We start from the raw sequence: 14,088 nt of genomic DNA on the forward strand, positions 1-14,088 counted from the left end.
AGAAGCTTCTCTACAAAAAACCAAAGCCATACAGAAAATCCCAACTGGACATAATGCAAAGATCAACCAATTGTAGGGATCCAGCCCCAGTGGAGAGATCTACGTCACAGCTCCTGCATCTGGACTCAGGGAACATGGCAGAAGAGAAGGCAGTAAAAGACTCTAAGAACCCAGAGGACCAGGACGTCTCCTTCCTGTAGGACTAGAAATAGCCACATAAACAAGACAGAAATAATAGCAGTATAAACAGATGGGCTAACCTGGAGCGGGATAAAAAAATCTCTCAGGGTCCCACTCCTGCAAATGATAACTGATGGGAGAAAGAGCATTAATCTCTCCCGGGGGTCAGCCCTCTTAAGTGGTTACCCAATACAAAGCGGTCAGCCATGAAACCATATACACACAAACAAGTAAAACACGCATGCACGCACACATGCACATGCACATGCACAGACTAAGGTGGGTATGAAGGTGCCAGGCTGACTATGAGTTGGAAAGCCAAAGCAGAGGAGTACAAGACTGAGTAGCACCCATACCTGTGCTAATCTTGGACTTGTTCTCCACAATGGTCATGGCAGGGGCAGGTGCTGAAGGCGCTGCAGATGAAGAGGAGCTCTTCTTTGCCTTAACGCCGTTAGTCACGTTTACTCCTCCAGCCATTCCAGCTAAAAGGTCATCATTGCTCTTGGTCTAGAAGCAAGAGAAAATATAAACACACTGACTAGATGGGACAAGATTAATTTGAAGACTGAGCAAAGTTCTTGACTTTTATACTATACTTAAGAACTCTAACTACACATACGACAAGGATAGCCTATACTGCTTAAGCTTTAAAAAATACCACTAAGAGTCAAGTAAACCTTCATTACTTTAAAATGACTCTAAACGAAACTATTTTGAAATGCACCTTAGCTTATCTAATTCTTTAGTGCTAAATTTGCAAAAACTGAAAAATCTTAAAGACGCTGTAATATAGTAACAAAAACTGGGTCTTCATCAGGGCATCAAGAGTTAGTCTCAATGATCACCCACTTCATACTTTATAAAGGTGACTAAAAATATGAGGATTTTTAAAAGAAACACACTATCGATGATGATAATGGCTTTAAAATTACTATTTAAGAAAAAACAGTGAAGAGACCCTGTGGTGGTTTGAATGAGAATGGCTCCCAGTGGCTCATATTTGAATGCTTGGTCCCAGTTGGCAGATGGTTTGGGAAAGATTAGGAGGTGTGGTCTTGTTGGAGTAGGTGTTCACTTGGGGTGGGCTTTGAGGTTTCCAAATTATTCCCAGTTAGCTCTCTCGCCCTCATGCTTATGGATCAAGATTTAAGCTCTCAACTACTGCTTCTGCATCTTGACTGTCTGCTGCCATGCTCCTCATTATGATGGCCATGAACTCTAACCCTTTGAAACTGTATGCCCCAAATAAACTCTCTCTCTCTCTCTCTCTCTCTCTCTCTCTCTCTCTCTCTCTCTCTCTCTCTCTCTCTCCCTCTCCCTCTCCCTCTCCCTCTCTCTCTCTCTCTCTCTCTCTCTCTCTCTCTCTCTCTCCTCTCCTCTCCTCTCTCATATAAGTTGCCTTGGTCATGGTGTCTTCAAACAGCAATAGAAAAGTGACTAATACAGACCCATTTTTACTTCTTTTATTAGAACACCAGGAATTTAAAAACTGTAGAAAAAGAAAAGTATTTATCACATTAATTATGTATTTAGTGTATGTATGCATGTGTGTGTACACATGTATGTGCCTTCTTGCACAGCAAATGTAACACAATGCACAGGTGGAGGTCAGAGGTCAACTCCCAGAAGTCTATTTTCTCCTTCCACTATGTGGGGTTCTGGAGATCAAACACAAGTGGTCAGGCCTGGCAGCAAATGCCTTTACCCACTGAACATCTCCAGACCAAAACTTTTCTCCACTTAAGGTAAAAGCACACATTAGCAGACTGATTTACTATCTTTGGCTGAAGCAATGCTCTTAAGTAATCATAATAAATTCACTTCTACAAGCTAAAATGGTTCATATGTGAGTAATCTCTAAAGTTTCAATACCAGGGATTCCACATGGAAATGTCTGTTCTCATCATTCATTTTTTAAAAATATCTTTTATTTTCTGTGTCTGAGTATTTTGTCTGCATATATGGCTGTGCTGCACATCTGAGATTGGTGCCCACAGAGGTCAGAAAAGGGCACTGGACCCCCTGGAACTGTAGTTACAGATGGCTGTGAGTAATGTGAGTGTTGGGTATCAAACCTAGGTTCCTAGGGTTTCTATTGCTGTAAGACACACCATGACCACAGCAATTCTTATAAAGGGAAACTTTAATTGATATGGCTTACGGTTTCAGAGTTTCAGTCCATTATCATTAAGGCAGGGCATGACTGTAGACAGGCAGATACAGTGCTGGAAAAGGAGCTGAGAGTTCTATAATTTGGTCCACAGGCAACAGGAACTGAACTGTGTCCCACATTAAGCATAGCTTGAGCATATAAGACCTGAAAACCTGACCCCAGAGTGACACACTTCCTCCAACAAGGCCACACCTACTCTAACAAGGCCACACTTCCTAATAGTACTACTCCCTATGGGCCAAGCATTCAAACACATGAGTCTATAGGGCTGTTCCCATTCAAACAACACTAGATCTCCTGAATAAGTAGTATGACCTTTCAAACACTGAGCCATCTCTCCTGTCTTAAGCTGTCTTATAGTAGTGTAGATAGGTATAAATACTTTATTTAAAAAGAGTCAGAAGCCAGGCAGTCGTGGCGCATGCCTTTAGTCCCAGCACTCAGGAAGCAGAGGCAGGCGGATCTCTGTGAATTTGAGACCAGCCTGGACTACAAGAGCTAGTTCCAGCACAGCCTCCAAAGCCACAGAGAAACTCTGTCTTAAAAAACCTAAATAAATAAATAAATAAGTAAATAAATAAATAAATAAATAAAAAGAGTCAGAAGATTTAGTGTTGAGGCTAAGTCATAGAATGCTCACATGACTAGCACACTCACAGACCTGCATTTGATACCAAGACTAAGTAAAAAAGTAAAATAGGGGACTGGAGAAATGGCTTAGTGGTTAAGAGTACTGGCAGAGGACCCAGGTTCAACTTCCAACACCTACATGGTAGGTGTAACTGTAACTCCAGTTCCAGAGGATCTGATGCCTTCTTCTGACCTCTGTAAACACCAGACACACAAGGGGTGCCCTGACATACATTCAAGCAAAACACTCATTAATTTTTTTTTAATTTAAAAACTAAAAATAGCTCTCTCTTCCTTCTGTTCCTTTGAAGAGGCAGGCCTTTTACATTAAACTGCTTGTATGCTCACTGCTATTTTTCCATTTCTTCTAATTGTGCTATGAGATTCTATAAATACATGTACATCCCTGTAAATATTCCCTATCATTAACATCCTAAAACATGAAATTAATGAAGAAACATGTTATAAATACATCTTCAACAACACATGCAAGATTCAATTAATTTGGCAAAAATACTGCAGATTCAAAGAGTGAAATCCCAAAGTATTGCATACATCCCATGGTCAAGTCTAGTCTACATATTTTCTCAAATTTTAAGATTACTTTCCAGATTATACATTTCAGAGGTGAACTGTCACACGGTTAAATTTTTCTTTCTCTCTCCTACCCTGCCCGTGTGTGTGTGTGTGTGTGTGTGTGTGTGTGTGTGTATGTGTGGTGTGTGGGCATGTGCAGATTTGGCATTAAGAATCCACCCAGGGCCTTTTACATACTATACAAGCAGCCTGTTACTAAGCTACAACCCTGTTAACTAGCTTTTATACTACAAAATAATAAGTGCAGAAAATTACGATCAAAATAATTACAGAGCACTATCAGTTATTTGGGTTCTGACTGACGCTTATTAGTTCCCTCAATCAATTTTTACAAAAAACATTTCCCAGTAGGATGGGAACTCTGCTGCCTCTTCAAGTACTAGAGAAGCATGCAAACTGGAAGATGAAAGCACTGAGGGACCGTCAGCATAGAAAAGAAGCTTAACTACTGACTGTGAAAGTAACCCCAACCAGATCAGCACAGCCCCTGACAAGTGTGAGGATGACCTCCCTACATCTCACTGAGGAGAGCTATTACTGCTCACTTCCTACCACCACAGCTGCCATCAAGAGTGACTAGAGCCAGCCGGGCATTGGTGGTGCATGCTTTTAATCTCAGCACTCAGGAGGCAGAGGCAGGAGGATCTCTGTGAGTTCAAGGCCAGCCTGGTCTCCAGAGCGAGTGCCAGGATAGACTCCAAAGCTACACAGAGAAACCCTGTCTCGAAAAACCAAAAAAAAAAAAAAAAAAAAAAAAAAAAAAAAAAGAGTGACCAGAGCCTATATTACATCACAAAGATCATCCTCCGAACTCTTAACTAGAGTTGGCATCTGAAATGAGATTCTAAAAAGTTCAAGGGCTTTTACCCTGACACTATGAGGAAGGGGTCATGGGAAAACTGATCAATGACAAAAATGTATAAATGGGGTTAAGTATGGACACATGATCTAAATAACTAGGAAGAAAACACTTCATTTATCCTGCTCCTCATCAATGCTCCATTATAGTTACAGGAATGAGGGCTATGGGAGGTCTGTGCCAAGGGAACAGTGAACTACAGTCACTCTGAAAAATAAAGTATCAACAAGTCAAGGTGTCAACCCCCTTCTTTTATATTTTTGGTTGTGAGCCTAGCCTTTAACGGCTGAGCTATCCCTCTAGCCCAATACCCTTCTTTTACACAGCACTAGACATGGTACCGGGGTTATAACACATGAGCTGAATTCCAAGCCTCTCAAAAGCTCTTTAATGTTTTCATTTTTTCTGCTTATTTTTACTGTTTTATTTCCTGTCTCTTCTTCAATTTTAACCAACACCAGTTTTCTTCTAAGGGACAGTCACTGATCACATTCAGGCAAAGTATTACCAGAGAGCATGATAGTTGACCCTCCCTACTACAAATGCACCCACTGTATCCCCAACACACACACACACACACACACACACACACACACACACACACACACACACAGCTGGTGTGTGCCGGCTGTTGCTTTACAATGTGTTGCTTTACAATGGAAAAGTACTCACCCTTCAAGACCAAACTCTCAGAAACTCCAGATCCACACCTCAGAGGGGACATGCCTGCTCAGTGCACATACCACAGTAAATCTGACACAGAGGACATAGAAGGCAGGCGGTAGTACCATCCAACAACAACACTTCAACCTTGTTCTTCCAGTCACATAAATAACAGGTCACCTGTGACACATGTACTCCACTCCGGAGACAGCCCAGTAGCTAAGTAACCAGTTAGGTCAGAACATGCCATCTCTCTTACATGAAAGAGCAGCATCGCTGCCACCAGAGAGACACTTCAGGCTGTTGATCCAGACTATCGGAAGTAGGGCAAAGGTCACTGCTGGCACTGTCCCTGAGGCCACAGGATGACAACTAGCAACTCATCAAGGATATTGGAAGGAGAAAAATTAGGGTCCTCCACACCCACTGAATCAGCCTAGGTTCAGTTTTAACAGCCTTGAAATACAAAACAGCATTTCATGCTAGATGTCTCAAAACATACATGGAAATACCTCACATGCTGTTCCTCTGGAGTGTTTTTTTGTTTGGTTTTGGTTTTTGGTTCTTTGAGACAGGGCCTCTGTGTAGCTTTAGAGCCTGTCCTGGAACTTGCTCTGTAGACCAGGCTAACATTGAACTCACAGAGATCCACCTGCCTCTCAAGTGCTGGGATTAAAGGCATGTGCACCACTGCCTGGCTTGAAGTGCTTTTAAAATAAATTAATCCACAATCTAAAACCCTCTGCCTGAATACAGGATTGCTGAAGATGTAGGGCCATGCTTGGTTTCTCCTTGTCAGACTCATAGAAACCCCTCCCAAAGTCTGTGTAGTGAGTTTCTACCCCAAACATCCCAACACAAAGACAAGGAAGCAGGTAAGTTAGTAAATACACATTAAGCTGAAAGGGCTTCCAGATGACTGTGTGGATCTGTGAGCAAGGACATCAAACACTGAACTAGGAGTTGGGTGAGGTGGTACACACTTGTAATCCTGGCACTTAGGGAGCTGAGACAGGAGGGCTGCAAGGAGTTTGAGCCAGCCTGGGCTACATAGCAAGATCTTGTCTCAAAACATAACATCAACAAAAAAATAAAGACTTTTAAAAAGTAGGGCTAGGGGCAGTGGCTGTGGCTGAACAGGTAGAGATGTGGGGACACCAAGGCTAAAAACTTCAGTTCAAACCCTGAGACACAAACATGGATGCCCACACTGTGGCACGAAGGTACACACACACATGCACATCGATGTGCACACTAGATAGACAGACAGACAGGAAGACAGACAGACAAATTGATGGGCATGGAGCAATCCCTGAATAGCCCAAACCAATACAGAACACCTTACGTAAGAACACCTCTGGAAAACTGTTATGTTCCCAAAATCTGTCCTGGTTTAAAAGATTCAAATCTAACAACAACAACAACAAAAAAAAAAAAAACCATGATACCACCTGTCATTTACTAAATCATTGATCTGTGCTGTCCCTTTTACTTATGGCCACAGTCCTTTGAAGCCATGTATTCATCTCCCCAAAGTCTCTGGTCTAATTACAATTCTATACTAAAAAAGAATTAATCCAGTCTCTAGGAAAGTCTAAAGAAAACTAACTATGCTCTTACTGGATTAAAACCCCAATGATGACTAGGACTAATACTGGATCAGTTGTTGATGGGGAAAACAAAAGAAATCCATGCTGTAAATTAGGTGTTGTGGCATACGCCTTTAATCCCAGCACTCAGGAAGCAGAGGCAGGCAGATTTCTGATCTTAAGGCCAGCCTGGTCTACAAAGAATTCCAGGACAGCCAAAAACTACAGTGCTACACAGAGAAACCCTGTCTCTAAAAAACAAAAGACAAACAGACAAACATGCTCTAAAAGAGGGTGACACGGAACAAACAGTCAAGAGGTCACAGGAACTCGACAGCCAGCCATCCTTTAACACACAGCTCGCCTGTTCTTTTCAAAGCCCCCCTGAGCTAGGAGCAACATTATCTCCTGTCCCTACTCTCTGTCTCTTGGGCATCTGACATTTCCTGGGTGGTCCAGTTATTCCTGTGTGCATCTCATGATGGCCATCCTTTCCTCCTCAAGTTCCCTGAGGGCAGACTCCACCTCCAGCTAAACTGCACACAACACCCAGCATCAAGCAGGCACTTGGTTATTTTTTTATGCAGAGCCTATTATTAGTTTCATTCATACTGACAGACCAAAACACCAATTAAGGCCACCCTGCTGTAAGGTCTCTTCAAAGACTTGTGTTCCTAGTACTAGTAGAGAGTGGACTCCGAGTAATACTCATTTAATAAATTCACCGTATTAAAATACATGCCTAAACCAGGCGAATGTGGCACACGCCTTTAATCCCAGCACTCAGGAGGCAGAGGCAGAGGATCTCTGTGAGTTTGAGACCAGCCTGATCTACAAGAGCTAGTTCCAGGATAGGCTCCAAAGCCATAGAGAAACCCTGTCTCAAAAAACCAAAATAATAATAATAATAATAATAATAATAATAATAATAATAATAATAATACATGCTTAAAATCCACTGCATAATCAAACAATGCTATGTTAGTACCTTCGACAAAGATGCTGCTGTTGCGGGCTTCACAGGTTTGCCTCCTGTGGGTGCTAAAGAGCTGTTTTCCGGCTTGCTTTTTTCTACTGTTTGCGGTTTGCTTATCCCAGACACCTTAGGCACTGAGCCGACACTTCTGTTTGCTTTCTTCATTCTGGGCTGCCTCTTGGTGATGCATTTACAATCAAACCTGTGGGAAGAAACATCATCATGTTGGAAAAAAATTCAAAACAAAAAACTGGAAAACAACTCTTTAGAAATTATTTCTGAAAAATTTCACATGATAAAAATATCTGAAAGACAGATGTCGTAACAGAAAGCAACGTTGAAAATCCTTAAACTTACATCATCAAAATGCAATTTTTAATCCTTAAATTACATTATCAAAATGTAATACTTTACTTATTTATAATGTGCTCTAATTCATTCAGTAGAAAGGCAACTTACATCGTATGCTGGCTAGTTCTATATCCAAAAACCCAGCAGGGCAAACTCCAAATCCTGTAGCTCTGCGTCCAATGTCAAAAGGCTCACTTACATGGCTCTTTCCTCCCAGCTTTACCAACCAATGATATTGGGTATCCTTCTGTACACTACAAATATGTGTTGCTTTTATTGGTTAATTAATAAAGCTGTTTTGATCAATGGCTGAGCAGACTATAGCTAGGTAGGAAATCCAAACAGTGTTACGGAGAGAGAAGTTGAGGAGACGTGATGTAGTTGCTGAAGGAATAACATGTCAGAATATTTCGGGTAAGCCAAGACTCATGGCAATACATAGATTTATAGAATTGAGTTAACTTAAAAGAGAGCTAGCCAGTAATATGCCTGAGCCATTGTCCAAACAATTATATTTAATATTAAGTCTCAGAATGTTATTTCATAAGTGGCAGCAGAGACCTGGTGTGCAGAAGAGAAACTGGTCCAGTGGGATGGGCAAGACAGAGAAAAACATTAAACTACAAACCACAACCCCCACCCCACCCCTCTGTCTCTCTCGGGCGAGTTGCACTCCCTATATTCAGTTTTCCCTGGCATGTGCCCCAGTGCTCTTGCACCTCCAACATTTTGTGGACTCCAACACAATCCAAGCTTCACTTTCACTCTTCACACTCTCAGGATCTCCATGCAGGGACTCTACTGACAAATGCCCAGTCTCTGCAGTTCTCCTTAACGATGGAGCAAGATTCCACAACTCCTGTCTTTCATGGTTCTATAGCCAGAACCATGTGGCTGAAGCTGCCAAGTCTGACTATTTGCTTTGGATAGAACCTGGCCCCTCCTTGAATTACATTTGCATAAGCGTTCCTTTGTAGTTGCTTTTTAGGTGGAGGAAATCCCTCAAGCCTCTTCCTTTCACAAATTGGAGGATTAGCTGGGTGGCATCTTACCCTGACAGCACCACTCCCTTTATTCCATTTCCCATCAGGCTTCTCCTCTTTCATCACATACCTGGGTTCCAACATCAAATTTCCTAGTGCTCTGTTTCTCCTCAAACTGTACATTCTGTACTTTTCTTTTGGCCCTATTTCCTCTTTCTCAATGTAAATCTGCATAAGAGCAATCACTAATAACCACAGGACAGAGGCAATATTAGATGGTCTTGAAATCTCTTTGCCAACAAAATCAGTTCAAAGCTTTTGATTTAGCCAAAGCTGCAGTGAGGTCACAGGATGCAACACAGGTCAGTGCTTCAAGAAACACATTTAACTCTGAAACTGTAGCTGTACATTCAGAAACCTTGCACTGAGGCCCACATGGAGGTGGCAACACACAGATCTAATGAATCTGTATTTCCTAACGACAGGCCTGGGGCTGCTTTGAAGACAGAGTGAAGGATTACACCACATAAGGGCTAGCTAGGCATGAGGACATGGGAGCAGGAATCCCCTTCCCTGAAACTTCTCTTCACTGCCTGAATCTAAGCTCGAAGTCTATCACTCAAAAGTACTGCTCTGACTCCACTGCTCTCAGTACCTGAGAATGCCAGAAAGCTTTCCTTTATGGACTCGTCCCGCAGCAGCTCACCACCAGGAACTTTCCAGTTCATTTCTGTCGGTTCCTGAACCATCCCGAACATACCTGTATCTCTTTTTAAAAATTTTTGTGTGGGGGCTGGAGAGATGGCTCAGAGGTTAAGAGCACTGGCTGCTCTTCCAGAGGACCCATGTTCAGGTTCAATCCCCAGCACCCACATGGTAGCTCTAATCTGGGACCACAGACCCAGGAAATGCAATACCCTCTTCTGGCCTCTACAAGTACCAGGCACACAGGAGTGTACAGAATACACAAAAGCAAATCACCCATATATATAAAACAAAAACAATTTTTAACGCAGCAATTCAAAGAGTACTTTGTAAGAGAAATCCTTAGCTGGCCAGACCTCTCTATGTAATCCAGGTTGGCCTTGGATGAATCTACCAGTCTGTTTCCAAAATGCTGGAATCAAAGGTGTGTGTCACTATACCTAGCTGAGATTCCTTTATAAGGAATGACTAGAGGCTGTTTTACTTACTACTTACATTAAATTACATACTCTAGCGTGTAGATGTCAACAGACACTACTAGATTCTAGATCTTTCCCACTGGAAATTATAAACCAGGAAATGCCACAGAAGCATGTTAACGAGTCAAGAAACCTAGATTACCTCCCAGGCAGGCCTGGCACTCTGTAGATGGCTAACTCTGTGAGCCTGAGTGAGGAGGGCTCAAAATATATTCTAGGCAAGTAATTTCTTATTAATTTGTGATATATATATATATATATAATATATATATATATATATATATATATGCCTAGCATTATCCCATTAAAAATCCACAAAAGATCTTGACCCAAGCAATCTAAATACATCATTCTATAGTTTCACAACTCTGTAGTGAAAATGTAAAGATCATCTTAAAATCATGAACTAAAACACAGTTAAACACTGGAAAGGAATCATAGTCAAAGGAGAATGGAAGGTGCCATGGGTAAGTCAGTGTCAGATGAATCAAAACCAATCTGATAAAAATCATGCCTACAAAAACCAAACTAATTTTGAAAAGTCAATAAAAACATTTTATTAAGTCAGTCATAATACAATAAAGTAATTCTATACTAAATTCTTCAACAAAAGCTTTTTTAAGATTTAATTTTATTTTTATGTATACGGGTGTGTTGCCTGCATGTATGTCTGCATACCACATGCTCGCAGTGCCCTTAGAGGCCAGAAGAGGGCATTAGATTCCCCTGGGACTAGAGTTACAGACATAGTGAGCCACCATATGGGTGCTGGGAATGGAACCTGGGTCTTCCAGAAGAGCAGCCAGTGATCTTAACAGCTGAGCCATCTTTCCAGCCCTTGATCATTATTTTATGTTATGTGTCTGAATGCTTTGCCTGTATGCACACAAGGGCATCACATACCCCACACACACACTCACACACACACACACACACACAGTCATTCACACACACACACACACACACACACACACACACACACCACACACACACACACACACACTCATACCACACACACACACACACACACACACACACACACACACACACACACACAGACTTTAAAAGTAAATGTGGAATGTGACTTCAAAGCAGATGTCAGGGATTCCTCAGAGGGAAAGCCAAGTCTTGTCATATCAGAAATCTACATACATATGATTGGCATGTTGCCAAAGTGCCTGAAACAAAAAGGAGAGACAAACAGGGATGAGGCACTTTTAGCTATGGGTTTTTCTTCTCTGTCCAAATCCACAGGCAAAAACCTAACACTGCTTTAGAAACTTTGATACTTACTGACCTAAATGCTTATTTTTATTTTAACAATATTTTCTTATTTTTAAGACCAGGTTTTATTCTACAGCTAAAGTTATTAACATGCATGCATTTAACACTGTAACTATAAATTATGCAAATGACCTTCATACTGAGATTCTCTTCCCTTCACAGCTTCCTCATTTCTACTTGACCACAAAGTTTAACGAGTCTGGAGGTGGTGAAGGCACAGGAGAAGGTCACAATCATCAGCTGTGCCCAAGCGGCCGTTCAGTCAACGTCAAGGGGTTTGAATGTCAATGATGGAGAGCAGGGTCAAGCTAACTCCAGCAAAGAATGTGTCCAAGTCAGAATGCAGCTGGATCGAAGCTACGTGGGAAAGAAAAGCTAGAGAATTCCTAAAGGGGTCACAGCCAGCAAGATACTTGGTTGGTTTTGCTATTGTCACTTAAAAATGACAGCAAATAAATAAATAAAAAGGTGAGCCCATGCTGTACAAGTACTAGCACATTTAAGTCACACAGTCACTCTCAGGCTAGAGAGGAGGCGCACACTGAGGTTGGAGAACTGGGCTGCCCAGCATCAGCTCTTTCCATTAAGCCACAACTAAGCAGATGCTAGAAGAAATGAATTAGTCCTCAAAAGGTCACTAAATACAACTCTATTTCATTGTTTTAGCACAGAAAAGCTCACTGAAATATGAGAAACAAGTAGAAACAACCTGGATTTTCCAAACCTGCAACTACATACTCTTGTTCCATTACTGCTTGTTTGTTCGTTCGGTTTTTGTTTTTTGGTTTTTTTGGTTTTTGGTTTTTTGAGCCAGGGTTTTTCTGTGGCTTTAGAGGCTGTCCTGGAACTAGCTTTTGTAGACCAGGCTGGCTTCGAACTCACAGAGATCCCATTACTGTTTCTAAAAGTGTAACAGACCTAAAATCAACACCTGGCAGTCTGTGTAAATTGCACCAATGAGGAGACCGTTAAACTGCTGATAATACTTAGCATTGCAGACAAGTGACAAAACTGGAAAGAGGCCGTCTAAAAGAATTTCTGGCTACAGTACACAAATTATTCTTGCAGATTTAGTCCAAAATAAATTGGTTCTCAAAGTTTAAACTGCCAGAATGCAAGAAATTGTTGAGTCTCCTTTGGCCATTCCCTCCTCTGCCAAGGTTTCTTAGCATTAACAAACAAACAAACAAAATTTACTAAAGACCCTTCAACTCATGATGGCTTTATGCTCAGATTTTCTGGCAGGAAATAACAAACTTACACAATACAGTATTCATAAAATTAACACAAGCCACCTTTAATTAAGAACATCAATTTACATCCATATACATTTGTACCCAAACCAACCCCAGCATAGTGGTACACATAACTGCCACTGGGTTGCTGGTAAGTGCTAGGAGTTAAATCCTAATATCTGGGGTTTCACAAGGAGGAGAGATAGTGAGTTGGGAAAGCCAAGTCCTCTGAGTTGTACTTCATATAGCTGGGCTGGATGGCATAGAGTCCTCTGAGACTGGCCGTGGAAGGTGAGAACCACTGGGGCTGTAACTGTAACTGTAAGTTACTGTGTGAGCCAGGCAGCATGACTGGCAGAGTGGTTGGTAAAATGTAAGAGAAACAGACTTGAGCTTAGGGTGCCTGGAGGAATCCCAATCGGTGGCTCTGAAACTGTAGATCAGTTATGCTTATGCTTCTCCCATGGGGCTCTCCTAGAAAGCAGAGGCCCTATACCTATACAGGAAGCAAACAGGGCATGTGCCAAAGACAACACTCACACCACACTATGAAAACTATAACCAGAAACTTGAGAAACAGAAAGCAAAGCTAAGATCTGAAGAGCCAATACACGAAGTCAGAATCAAAGCCTCACTCTTAATGAGTCACATCACTTAGTCACTCCACCACAGTTGTGACCTATCATGAGTTTTCAATAACTCACTTTACAACTACTCATATCTCAGTAGCAGGATAAAGATCTAAGAATCTGAAACAGCATAAGCTCGGTATTTTAGAAAGCAAAACGACACAGAATCTACAAGAACCACATTAAACAATGTGTTCGGACTAACAAGGGACAGCTCCACAAGGTGACAAGATAAACCTTGGCTACTCTTTCCCCCATCATGGCGAGTGAGGCAAATCTGCTTTGTTCTAAGCTCACTCCTACCCCCTTCTATCTCCCATGGTACTAGAAACACGCATGGCTCTCCCTCCATCAGTCACTCAGCAGAGGCGCTTTGGGAGTTCTCCTAGGCAACCATCACCACTGCTCCTCACCACCACCGCACCTACTGCTGCTGCCACCTCACAGCACAACCTCCGCCTGTGGGCCACTTCTGAGACTTACCTTCTCTTGGACTGTCCTGGCGTCTACCTGTCCATCCTCTCTTCTCATCCACTCACTCACCCCACCCTCCCTGACTCACTCCACTGGCCTTTGAACACAATTCTCTGATTAACATAGATCTCTTGTCCTTTTGAACTACTGCTTTTCTAAGATGGGGTAATGGCACTGGGGCTGTTTTCTTTAATAGACTATTAATTAATTAGGAAATAACAAAAAGATCTCTAAGAAGTTCTCAAACACCACTAAACAAAGAGTCAAAGCAGCAATCA

General features: G+C 41.9%; 1 protein-coding gene across 4 annotated transcripts in view; it reads right to left on the bottom strand.

Annotated features, from left to right (window-relative positions):
- LOC100768534 (cytospin-A) overlaps positions 1-14,088 on the bottom strand; it is a 96,381-nt gene that overhangs the window by 72,868 nt on the left and 9,425 nt on the right. For 2 of the 4 annotated variants that reach the window (XM_027394199.2, XM_027394198.2), the window contains 2 exons: positions 7,683-7,872; positions 537-690 (listed from right to left, as the gene is read on the bottom strand). In XM_027394199.2, the coding sequence (XP_027250000.1) occupies positions 537-690; positions 7,683-7,835 (307 nt within the window). In that variant the 5' untranslated portion in view covers positions 7,836-7,872. Of the gene's footprint in view, positions 1-536; positions 691-5,114; positions 5,196-7,682; positions 7,873-14,088 lie in introns of those variants that run through there. The other 2 variants (XM_035452037.1, XM_027394200.1) reach the window with 2 other exon arrangements.

The sequence above is a fragment of the Cricetulus griseus genome, assembly GCF_003668045.3.
Source record: "Cricetulus griseus strain 17A/GY chromosome 1 unlocalized genomic scaffold, alternate assembly CriGri-PICRH-1.0 chr1_0, whole genome shotgun sequence".
Taxonomy (NCBI): Eukaryota; Metazoa; Chordata; class Mammalia; order Rodentia; family Cricetidae; genus Cricetulus; species Cricetulus griseus.